This window comes from Castanea sativa, chromosome 7 (assembly GCF_040712315.1).
Source record: "Castanea sativa cultivar Marrone di Chiusa Pesio chromosome 7, ASM4071231v1".
In the NCBI taxonomy this organism is placed as follows: Eukaryota; Viridiplantae; Streptophyta; class Magnoliopsida; order Fagales; family Fagaceae; genus Castanea; species Castanea sativa.
This window is the reverse complement of record NC_134019.1, coordinates 31,796,152-31,809,083: the sequence shown is the minus strand read 5'-3', so window position 1 is coordinate 31,809,083 and position 12,932 is coordinate 31,796,152. Positions and strand designations below refer to the sequence as shown.

Below are 12,932 nucleotides of genomic sequence, written 5' to 3'. Positions count from 1 at the left end.
AATTTCCAATCTCATTTATGAAGATTGTCACACATTTATTAGTGTATATATTTCATACAAATAGTCACTGTTTACTTTTTATTATGGATATATGTACATAAATATCACACGGGAAAAAATGAAGAGAAAGAATTAAGTGACATACAGACTGAGTGAGATATGGGAGGGGCGCCTTCACTGTAGCAAAATTTGAATCTCTAGAGTAAAAAAATTGCTAAAGTTTTGTTGGTTGATTTCATAATCTAAAACTATGATTTATCATCTATATATATATATAACTGGAACCTCTGAAGTCTGAAGCTCCCACAACTTTCTAAGTTAGCACAATATTAAAAAAAAAAACATAAACCCAAAAAAAGACTTTTCTAAAACTAAAAATAAAAAATAAAGTAAATGCAAAAACTTTTCTAAAACCTGAACCCGATATACACTCTGTCTTCTCTTTCTCCAAAATGCAAACCTTAAGCTCCTTCTACTAGCTCCCCCACCCAACACTCCTCCCCTACCAGTTCCCCCAACATTTAGACTCACGGTAGATCTCCTTCCTCAGACCCACAGCAAAGACACCATACCCATAGATTCCTCAATCAAAACCCACCATACCCACTAACCAACAAAGATCTCCTTCCTTAAAACAGAGATCTCCTTCCTCAGACCCACGTCAAAGCATCCAAAGAATCAAAACCTACCATACCCACCATACCCACGGCAAAGACCACTTCTCCTTCCTCCAAAATGCAGACCACCAACAACCGCAGAGATCTCCTTCCTCAGACCCACGGCAAAGCATCTAAAGAATCAAAACCTACCATACCCACCATTCCTACAAACCAACATATATCTTCTTCCACAGACCTATGACAAAGACCACTATCGAAAGCCACAAAGCACCCACATGCATCCTCAACAACCCACAAACGCCGTCCCATTTGCCGTGGATCTCATCCAGCCCATCAAAACTAGCCCAATCGACGCTACACCATCACACCTAGCCCAACCCGTCGAAACCGGCCCAAAGGTAACTAATAAACAAATTTAATCAGGACTCTATAACTATTATCTTATAAATAGTTTATTCTTATTAGTCTTTTTTTTTCCACGGCTGTTCAATTTATAGGTTTCATTCTTAATTTTTGTTCTTCCATTCACTTTTATTTAGATCTAATATTCCTAATTAATTTATGTTTTTTACTGCCTTTCTCTTCAATCTTTTCCTCCATTCGAATCAAGATTAAAGGTATGGTATTCATTTGTATCTGTACTAAATTTCTGAATTTTTTTTAGTACATCTATTTGTCTACGTACATCTAATTTCTAATATTGTAGTGTTCTCTTTACATTTAAAGAACTCACGAAACTCAATTTGAATTGTAACTTATTATGTAAATATAAATTTTTTTTTGAATTTTAATGTAGTTAATTTTTTTGCTTCAATTTCTTCCAACTATCTTTAGTCTAGTCTCTACGCTTTGCTCTGTAGTCAGTAGACTCAAGTTATAGAGAACATGTCATATTGAATTATATGCTCTCTCTCTCTCTCTCTCTCTCTCTCTCTCTCTCTCTCTCTCTCTCTCTCTCTCTCTCTCTCTAAAAATCAGTTTAAGATGATATACAGATATGAAGCAGGTTTATAAAATAATTTATATCTATCCTTAATACAATTGTACCTTATAGTTATCATCATTGAAAGAGTCAGTTTATTATTTTAGTAAAAATTTTGTAGTATTTTACTGCATTTTCATGTTTTGATTTTGTGAAAATATATTAATGATGACTAGTAAAGGTTTATCCTGTTTGTTATTTTAGTTCATGAAAGGACCTAAGAATATATTCCTAATATCAATAAAGAATTTGTAAATTTTTTTTATTTAATAAAAACTTTTTCGTGCATCGCAAGGGTATGTAGATTGCAATCCTAATGTGCAATCAAACAAGAAGAAGAAGAAAAAAATTGTTTAAATCTTCTTTAAAAAGTTACGTTTGCAAAACATTCATATACATCTTAGAAAAGATAAAGGCAAAAATGCACTTTTAGTCCCTATATTTTGGGCCAATTTTCATTTTGGTCCCAAAATTGATTTCGTTGCAAATTTCATCCCAATTTTCATTTTGGTCACTGCCGTCAACCCACAGACGGAAACCTCCTATGTGGCAGACGGAGTGTCCTGTTTGCTGACGTGGTGTTGACGTGACCATTAAAATATTACTAAAAATAATATTTGGCATTTTTTAATGCCACGTCAGATTTAAATTAATAAAACATTAAAAAAAGGTCAGATCAGAAAATTCAAAAAAAAAAATCCTCAATTTTAATATAATTAAATTAAATTAAATATAAAAATTTTCTTCTTTACATTAATATAAAAATAAACATAATATAATTAAATTATATTTTTTTAAACATTTTTTTCTCGTAAGAACATTTCTTCTTTTCTAGAACATGAACTTCATGTTCTTCCCTGGCAAAAAAACAAACTAGCAAATCCAAAAATTTTCTTAAGAAACAAACACAAAAAACCCAAAAAATTCAGCTCAAAAACAAAATCATAAATCTCAAATCCACCATTTTTCCAAACACCAGCAAAATCATCAAATCCTAAAGCCCCAAAGTACCAAATTAATCCAAAAATACAACATAACCAACCCAAACAAAAAAAAAAAATCTCAAACCCAGAAAAACCCATCTCAAGCAAGTTGAACCCAGAAAATCTAGCAATCCCACCTCAGAACCCAAAAAGCTGAACCTAAAAATCGATCTTAGAACCCAATAAATCCCACCAAGTCGAACCCAACAATCCAACAAGTCAAACCCACCAAAAAATTAACACAAACAAACAAACAAACAAAGAATTTCAGATTTGAGATTTTGAGATTCAGAAAAATCAACAACAATGAAGGACATTTGGAAGAGAGCGAAAGGCTTGGCAGAAGAAGCGGCGAGGAGATCTTAGACTTTCATGAGTTCCGTCAACATTTTCGATTTGGTCACCGAAACCACCGAGAAATCCATGGAGCTTGTTGCCGAGGCTTCCAAGAAGGCCGATCAGACAATGGTCCAAGGTCCCCCCACACTCCGTTGAGTAGCGTTGTCGTACCCGTTCCACTCAACCTCACCTCCGCCTACTTTGAGCTCTACATGTACCCGATCCACCCAGGCAAAACTCTCCCTCACGCCGGCGAAGCCCATCTCACCTCCAACATCTCCGATCCGTCGCTCCCACGCCATCGGCAAAACACTTCTCTCAAACCCACCCTCTACAATACCCAATCCACCAAAGACCGATCTCGTTGCCGCTGTTGAAGATCGTCGCCACCGCTGAAGACCGATCTTGTTGACCCGATCTATCTCTCTTTCCCTCAATCTCCCACTCTTTCTTCCTCCCTCAATCTCTCTTTGCTCGGCAATTCTTCTGCCTCAATCTTTAGGGGAAATTACACTTTACCACCCTAAACTATGCACCAGATTACATTTTGCACCTTTAACTATCCAAATGCACATTTTGCACCATAAACTATTACACTTATCACACTTTGCACCCCGGAGTTACTTTTGCTGATATGTTTAATGGAATCTTGCTGTTTTAATTAATTTTGAAGAAGGACATTTCAGTCTTTTAAGTTTGTTCCACCTAAGTAAGAAGCATGTGCTTGTCACATGCGCTTGTCACATGTAGCAAGATTCCGTTAAACATAACAGCAAAAGTAACACCGGGGTGCAAAGTGTGATAAGTGTAATAGTTTAGGGTGCAAAGTGTGCATTTGGATAGTTTAGGGTGCAAAGTGTAATCTGGTACATAGTTTAGGGTGGTAAAGTGTAATTTCCCCCAATCTTTAATCTAAAAAAAAAGTATTTTTTGTTTTTTTTTAATTAAAACTAAAATTGAGGAATTAATTTTTTTTTTTGAATTTTCTGATCTGGCCTTTTTTTTAGGCGTAAATGCACTTTTAGTCCCTACATTTTGACTTTTTTTCATTTTAGTCCCTACATTTTACTTTTACCACTTTTAGTTCCTAAACCAATTAACGTGGGACATTTAAGTCCTTGAAGTACCATTCCGTCAGTTAATTAACAGGAAAAGCTGACGTGGTTGACGTGGGTATTAAAATATTATTAAAAAAATTATTCAACATTTTTTAAATGCCAAAATTTAAAAAAAAATTAATTAGTCAATTTTAATTAAAAAAAATAAAAAACAAAACAAACAAAAAAAGTTATTTTCTTTCAAATTTTTTTTTTACTTTCTTTTAATTAAAATGAATTTTTTTTATTTCGATCTTCTTTTTTTTTTTTTTTTTTTTTTTTTTTTTTTTTTTTTTTTCAGAAGAACATATTGATGTTCTTTATGTTTTTCCTTTCTTGTACTTTCTTATTATTATTATTTTTTCAGAAGAACATGTTCATGTTCTTTGTGTTCTTTTGTATAATCAACCTCCAGCAAAACACAAACCCTAAACGTAGATCCTAACCAAACCCCAAACCCAGATCCCTAGTAAAGCAAACCTTTGCCTTCAAACCCATAAATTTTCTTGGCAAACAAACACAAAAAAAAAAAACCCACTGGAAAAAAAAAAAAAACCCAAATCACCACCACCGAATCAAAGAACATGAAAATCAAACCCAAACAAAAGAACAGAAACCCAGCAACTAGCAAAGCACCACCACCAAATCAAATCATCCACTACCACATCAAAGAAACCACTCCTAGAAAATACCTTGCAATCCGAAGCCCAAACCAACAACAAACCCAACTAATGATCACCGATCTGACCAACCAACCAACTACTCCTGCAATCTGAAACCCACACAAACAGATCAAACCACCAGTCACCACCACTATCACCGATCAGTCCATCAAGCCACTACAACCCACACCAACATCAAACCCATCCAACGATCCACCCCCAACGACCACCGGACCAACCACTACTTCACAACCATTGATCCAAGAGATAGCTTTAGAGATTTTTCCAAATCCACGATCTGAGAGAGAGACTTTAGGGCTTGAGAGCTTTAGAAAGATGAAAGAGAGAGGGAGATTTTGGTCTAAGAAAGAGATCATTATAGATTTTCGTTTGGGTAAGCAAACCCAGATCTACGATCTCTTGCTTCTCAACCCAGCAAACCCACTGACCAGCGGTTGTTGTTGTTGTTGTTGTACGCAGCTGTTTAATGGGTTTCGTTGATTTCGTTGTGCTTGTAAATGTCTTTGTGGGTTTCCTTTTATGGGTTGTGTTGATTTTGTTGTGCTTGTAAATGTCTTTGTGGGTTTCATTTTTGTGGGTTTCGTTGTGTTTGTAAATGTCTATGGGCATGTCTTTGTGTTTGTAAATCTAATTGATTTTATGGGTTTCGTTGCATTTTATGAGTTTCGTTGCTAAGAAAATACAAGAAAAGAGAAAAAAAAATGATTTTTTAAATTTCTGGGCGAGGTTTGTTAGGAAGAAAATGAAGAACATGACTAAAGGGGAAGAACACATGTTCCAGATTCTTCATGTTCTTCCCCAAAAAAGAGAAACAAAATTAATTTAATTTTTTTCTTTTCCTTTTAAAAAAATAAGAAAGCTATAAATTTTATTATTATTTTATTGCTTCGTCAGTTTTTCCATCAGTTTGGTGACGGAATAGTGCTTCAAGGACTTAAATGTCCCGCGTTAATTGGTTTCGGGACTAAATGTGGTAAAAATAAAATGTAGGGACTAAAATGGAAAAAAGTCAAAATGTAGGAACTAAAAGTGCATTTACGCATTTTTAAATTTTTTTTTATTAATTTAAATTTGATGTGGCATTAAAAAATGCCAAATAATTATTTTTAGTAATATTTTAATGGCCACGTCAGTACCACGTCAGCAAACAGGACACTCTGTCTGCCACGTAGGAGGTTTTCGTCTGTGGGTTGACGGTAGGAGCCATTTTAAAAATGACTTTCAAAATGTAGGGATGAAATTTGCAACGAAATCAATTTTGGGACCAAAATGAAAATTGGCCCAAAATATAGGGACTAAAAGTGCATTTTCGCCAAAAATAAATTTGCTAAAATCTATGCTCATTTAATGCTCTCTTCTAAACACACAGCAAATATATGGTTGTTATTTTAAATTTGTTTTTATGCTTGGAGTTTTAATATTATTGAACAATTTCTTATTCTTTGACATAGTTTTTTTCTTTCTTTTTTTCTTTTGATACAAGATAGAATTTCTACTCTAACCTAATCTAAGTGTATATGTGTGTGAAGCTCCCTCCTGAACACTTGAACCCTAGCCCATGCCCCCCACACTCCACAAGCATTTATTCCTGTGGAGTGACCATCGCACCAAGAGTATGCGGTGGTTATTCTTTGACATAGTTGATGTTAAGCTCTTTTGGAAAGTAAAAAAATCAAAATTTGATGATTTTTGATGCATTCATTCATCTTATGCATTTAATTGTAGGAAAAGGAAATTGGGTAGCTGATTATTGCAAGAAACAACAAAGGATCCTTGAAGGTTGTTTGGGTATGCTCTCTTCTAAACACACAACAAATATATGGTTGCTTTTTAAATCAATATTCTGTTTTTTATTGGTTGATTGAAGGAACATGAGAGAGTTTGAATGTTAATGTTGATTATAATTTCTTTGTACTAATTCTGATGTTGGGTTTCTCCCAATCATAAATATTCATTGGTTAGAAAAGTAAGTGAACATGAGCGGAAACGCATTTGGCATATATCACTAAATTAGTTATATCAATCTTGCAAATGGAGGCTCTTGAACCATTTAATGTAGTACACAGTAGCTCAAAAAGTAGTTTATAAATGGAGGATCTCAATTTATTTCATTTTAGGTTCTTTACACCCAACTAAAAATCTATGAATGCTTTTCTGCATAAAAAATACAACTTCATGGTTTATGTTTTGACTGTTTTAAGTTCAAACTTAGAATAGTTTGGATTTCTTAGCTTTCTTTTAGTTTGGATTTTTAAGCATAAATGAGGTTGCAAATTCTTTTTAGTTCGATTGCTTTATGGGAATTACCTCTTTCTAAAATTCTTCTCTCTAATAAAGAATAAGATATTAGGGGTGAGAAAATTGGATGGGGTAGATTTTTTGTAGGCCATGTGACCCAAGTTTTTGGAGATTGTAGAAGTATGAGAGTGTTTAAATTGATTGGGAGACCGTATGCAATTAAGAGCATGATTTATATCAATAGGTTACCTATTTAGCTAATCTAAATTTTTTGGTGAGTTTTTTAATTCTTGGTAATTCATGTTGACAATGACACTGATTTTGGGTTTTTGCTCATTTAATTGGATGTATAATACCATCCTATCTCAGCAACTCGATTCATGAGAAAGTCAGGAAAATTGTTGGAGGTACCTTGCTTGAGATGGTTTTGTAAAAATTATAGCGAAATTAAATATGAATTTTCAATTTTTACTGAGTTTAAATCTTGATCAGCATAAAATCTGTGCTTTACATCTAAAATCTGCATTTTTTTACAACCAAAATTTGCTCTGCACTGCACTGTTTCAAACTTTTTGCACCGCACTATTTCTCTTCCATTAATGTTTCTTGAACGTTGGCTGAAAATTGGATTCTTGCTGTTTTACAGTTAGGATTTGGCATTTTGTTTTCTGGGTTATTGGTAATACAACTACATGACGAGGATAGTCAGGTATTTACCAGTCTTTCCTTTATTCTATACTGTTTATTACATATTTATTGGTAATATGTTTCTAGAAAGAATTTGAAATTGGAATATGATTGCATATTTAAGTTTCTTGGTTATCTCAAACTTGGTTTTATGTTTAGTTTAATTGTTTCATCTCAAGATTTCCATTGCTTTAATTACTTCTATGTACAATTTGTATTTTATCAAATAATCATGTCTTTTTTAGTTATTCTTAAGTTAGTATGTGAATGCTATATTTTTCTTCAATTTTTTCCCCTTTCTATAACATATAACTATTAATTTGTAATATATGTTTTTGCTATACAGTTATATTTATGAATTAAAATTTTGTGAATGCTTTTCTTTTAGTTTATTCCCCAAGCATGGAGTCTGCTTTCTATGCAAGATTAAGACGAAGATTAATTTTATCACAAAAGAGAAACAAAAGGGGTACAATATTTGGATATTAAAAAAATATTTTCTTTAAAAAAGCAAAATTAGTTATTTTGATAATGCGTCACCCATAATTAGTTTGTAACCTAGGCCAATCAAGAACAAGAGATGACGAGCCATTTGAAATGAGTATTAGATGTAGATAGCATAGCAGTAACGATGAAAGTAGAAAACAACGTAAGTGCTATATTTTTTAGTTCACACAAAAAAGTTCTAAAATTAGGAATAAAAAGTGAATTTTTGTTATTGTTGTCATAGGAAAATTTATAGAACCATTGGATTTAGGACCTCCAACAATAGTATATGAACATTGTGGAGCACAACTTTGGTATGAAGAGAGAACTATAAAGTCAAAGACGCCTACAAAACTGTAGTTTAGTTTGTGCCGTTCTAAAGGAAGAGTTGAACTTCCTCTATTGAAAGAACCTCCACTCTTTCTTGGAAGCATACTCAATATAAATATTGATCAGAGATCAATAAAGTTTCAACTAGGGATAAGAATATACAACTCTCTCTTTGCTTTCACATCTTTGGGGGGTAATGTTGATAGATCAATGAATAATGGTTCTAGTCCATATGTGTGTCGTCTAAATGGTCAAACTCATCATAGAATTGGATCACTTCTTCCTGTTCATGGAAAAAAACCTAAGTATTCACAACTTTATATCTATGAAACTAATAATCAAGTTAAAAATAGAATTGATGCAGTTATACATGAAGATGATAGAAATTATGTGGATCTAGATATTGTTACCTAGTTGATGGAAATGTTAGACCAGTGCAACCAATTGGTTAAATATTTTAGAATGGTCAGGGACAGATTTGATAGTTAGATATACATAATGTCATAATGCGTTTAATTCGAAGTCGTAATTTTGATGAAAGACAATATAACTTACCTTTAATGCCTAAGTTAGCTGCTCTTATTGTTGGAGATTTTAATATTGGAAGTTCTGATAGAGATATTATTGTTGAGCATCAAAGTTTAGGATTGCAACGTATAAATGGGACTCATCCAAGCTTTATGGCATTGCAATATCCATTACTTTTTTCTTATGGTGAGGATGGGTATGTGCTTGGTATACCCTTATAGGAATTTGAATGGGAGCAATTCTGGAAAAAGGGAATCAATAACAATGAGGGAATATTATGCTCATAGGCTTCAACAACGCTTTCATGAGGGCAAGACATTGTTGCTTGGTAGAAGGCTTTTTTAGCAATTTATAGTGGATGCATACACTTTTATTGAAGAAGAAAGACTTCAATGGGTTAGATTAAATAATAAAAAATTGAGGTCAAAGCTGTATGGTGGTTTGAAAGATGCCGTTCTTCGTGGTGATATAGATCCCATTACTGTAGGCAAACGAATAGTCCTACCATCCTCATTTACTAGAAGTCTAAGGTACATGGTTCAAAATTATCAAGATGCAATGGCTATATGTAGATGGGTAGGTTACCCAGATTTATTTGTTACATTTACCTGCAATCCAAAATGGCCAGAAATCAATCATTCTTTGGAATTTATAGAAGGCCTGAAATATGAGTGTTGGCCAAATATTGTAGCAAGGGTTTTTAAGATAATATTGGATGAACTATTACATGATTTGAGCCATAAATCTCATTTTGGAAGAGTTACTACAATTGTGTATACAATTGAATTCCAAAAAAGAGGACTCCCACACGCACATATTCTTCTATTCTTGGATCTAAAGGATAGGTGTCCAAGTCCAATGAACATTGATGGTATCAATATGGTTGAGATACCAGATCCATATGAGGATCTGGTTGCTAATGAAGTTGTATAAAAATTTATGATGCATGGGCCATGTGGATTTGCAAAATTGAAATTACCGTGCATGATAAATGGTAAATGTACAAAACATTTTCCAAAAAGATTTTATGAAGAAAAAATAATTGATGAAGAAGGCTTCCCAGTATATAGAAGGAGAAATGATGGGAAAACAATAGAGAAGAGCGGACTTATTTTGGATAACTGATATGCTGTACCTTATAATGTAGATCTTTTGGTGAAGTACCAATCCCATTTGAATGTAGATTTTGTAACAGATCTCGATCGATCAAATATTTGTTTAAATAAATAAACAAGGGATCAGATAGAGCAACAATTGTTGTACAAGAGAATTTGCCAAATATTGGGAGTAACAAGAGAGCAACATTGTTGTTGATGAGACAAAAGCATACTTGGATTGTAGATATATGTCAGCTTCTGAAGCATGTTGGAGAATATTTAAATTTCCAATTTAGTTTCAACATCCACCTGTTGAAAGACTAAATTTTCATTTAGAAGACGAACATCACATCATTTATCTAGAAAATACAAGCTTGGATAATGTTTTAAATATACCTAGTATTGAAGAAACAAAGTTTACAGAATAGATGAAAACAAATGAGGCTTTTGAAGATGCTCGAGAGTTGACTTATGTTGAATTTCCTACAAAATGGGTATGGCATAGTAATGACAAGCAATGGGAAGGAAATCTAAATATTGTATTGGAAGAGTGTATTATGCACATCCTTCAAATGTAGAAATATTTTATTTGAGAATGTTGCTTAACATTGTCAAAGGTCCAAGAAACTTTAAAGAATTATGGACTATAAACGATGTTACTTATCCAACTTATAAGGATGCCTGTTATGCACTTGGACTTTTTGATGATGACAAAGAATGGCATTGTTGCCTAATTGAAGCATCGAGTTGGGCCAATAGGCAACAATTGCATCAACTATTTGTTACAATGCTATTGTTCAGTAAAGTAGCTGATCCATTAAGTCTTTGAGAATCCAACAAGATACTAATTACTGAAGATGTACTAAATAGGCAAAGGCGTATCCTCCAATTCCAACAACTAATCTTATCAAATGACCAATTGAGAAATTATGGATTGTATGAATTTGAACAAATCCTCCAACAATATGGAAGATCACTTAGGTATTATCCAAAAATGCCACAGCCAGATATGGATCTTATTAGAATGGGAATAGACTTATTCAAGAAGAAATGTCATATGGCGTATCAAGTTTGAACAGAGAACATGAGATCCTAATTTCTGGCCTAAACAATGAACAAAGAATAATCTACAATTCTATAATGGAACTTGTTGCTACTGAAAGAGGGGGAGTGTTTTTTTGTTTGTGGACATGGTGGAATGAGTAAAACATGTCTTTATATAACCATAATGTCTGGTATAAGATCAAAAGGAAAAATTGCTCTTGCTGTTGCCTCTTCAAGAATTGATGTTTTGTTGCTTCTTGGTGGAAGGACTACTCACTCAAGATTGCATATCCCAATTAATGTAAATGATGACTCTACCTATGACATAAAGTAAAGAGCACAAGTAGCCGAACTTCTCTCAAAAACAAGTATTATACTTTGGGATGAAGTATCGATGGCACATAGGAATTGTTTTGAAGCTGTTGACTACACGCTATGAGATATACAACAAATTAAAGATCCTCAAAATGCTGAAAAACCTTTTGGTGGTAAAGTTGTAGTTCTAGGTGGTGAAAAAGGGAAGATGAGAAGATATAGTCCAATCCTCAATTAGCAAGTCGTATCTATGGAATAATTGTCATGTCTTTAAACTCCAAACAAATATAAGACTTTTACAGAACAATATGAGTGGAATAGAAACATCATCTATAAAGGACTTTAGTGAGTGGATTCTTAAAATAGGTAATGGTGAATTGCGAGAAGGAGATGGGGATAACAACATTTCAATTCCAAGTGATCTGATCATTTAACCTTTAGAGAATCCAATGCAAGATATTATTGACAACACATATCCAGGTTTGGAAAATAAATACACAGATCCAAGTTACCTATAGGGCAATTCTTGCCCCAACAAATGAAGTTGTAGAAGAACTAAATGACTACATTGTGTCATCCTTAAATGGAAGTTCATGAATATCTAAGTTCAGATTCTATATGCAAGGCTTCTTCAAATGTTCCTGACCAAGATATCCTGTATACTGTTGAATTTTTGAATACATTGAGATTTCCAGGATTGCCAAACCATAAACTAACATTAAAAATAGGTTTGCCTGTAATGTTGCTTAGAAACCTGAATCAAAACGAAGGTCTTTGTAATGGAACAAGACTGATTATAACAAGGTTGGCTACATGGGTGATAGAAGCAGAAATCATAACTGACACTGATATAGGCAAACATGTGTTCATTCCAAGGATAACATTATCTCCAAGTGATTCAAAATGGCCATTCGTTTTAAAGAGACGACAATTTCCAATTTCAATGTTCTTTGCAATGACTATAAATAAAAGTCAAGGACAATCATTGGAACATGTTGGAGTGTATTTGCCAAAACTTGTTTTTAGTCATGGCCAATTGTACCTTACAATGTCTAGAGTTACAAGCAGAAATGGACTAAAATTCCTCATCATTAATGATGAGACTGAAAAAAGGTCTGAAACAAAAAATATTGTGTATAAAGAAGTTTTTACCGATCTTTGACTCAAGAAACCAACTAATAGAGGTAACTTAATTATATATATATATATATTTTTCTGTTTTTCTCCTCCAAATTGATTTAGCCACTTTGTATATGCTTACTGTTTTGTTAAATTACATGTTATCGATAAGATAATTGAATACAAGCTAATTAATGTTTTTTTTATCTTTAACAAGCTAATTACTTTTTTGTGTCTTTGTTATACTGCTTTGTTTTATTCTATGAAGTATCTAAATGAAAGTTTGAATTTTTATAAACTTTCAAATTCATTAATCTATACAGGAAGGGATCCAAGATGATGCAATATTCTCTCCTTAATCAGCTTTGTATAGACAAGCACAAA

General features: G+C 33.2%; 1 protein-coding gene across 1 annotated transcript; it reads left to right on the top strand.

Annotated features, from left to right (window-relative positions):
• Positions 1-12,012: 12,012 nt before the first annotated feature.
• Positions 12,013-12,591, top strand: LOC142644323 (uncharacterized). Its single transcript, XM_075818961.1, has one exon. The coding sequence runs from the start codon at positions 12,013-12,015 to the stop codon at positions 12,589-12,591; it is 579 nt and encodes a 192-aa protein (XP_075675076.1).
• Positions 12,592-12,932: the final 341 nt, after the last annotated feature.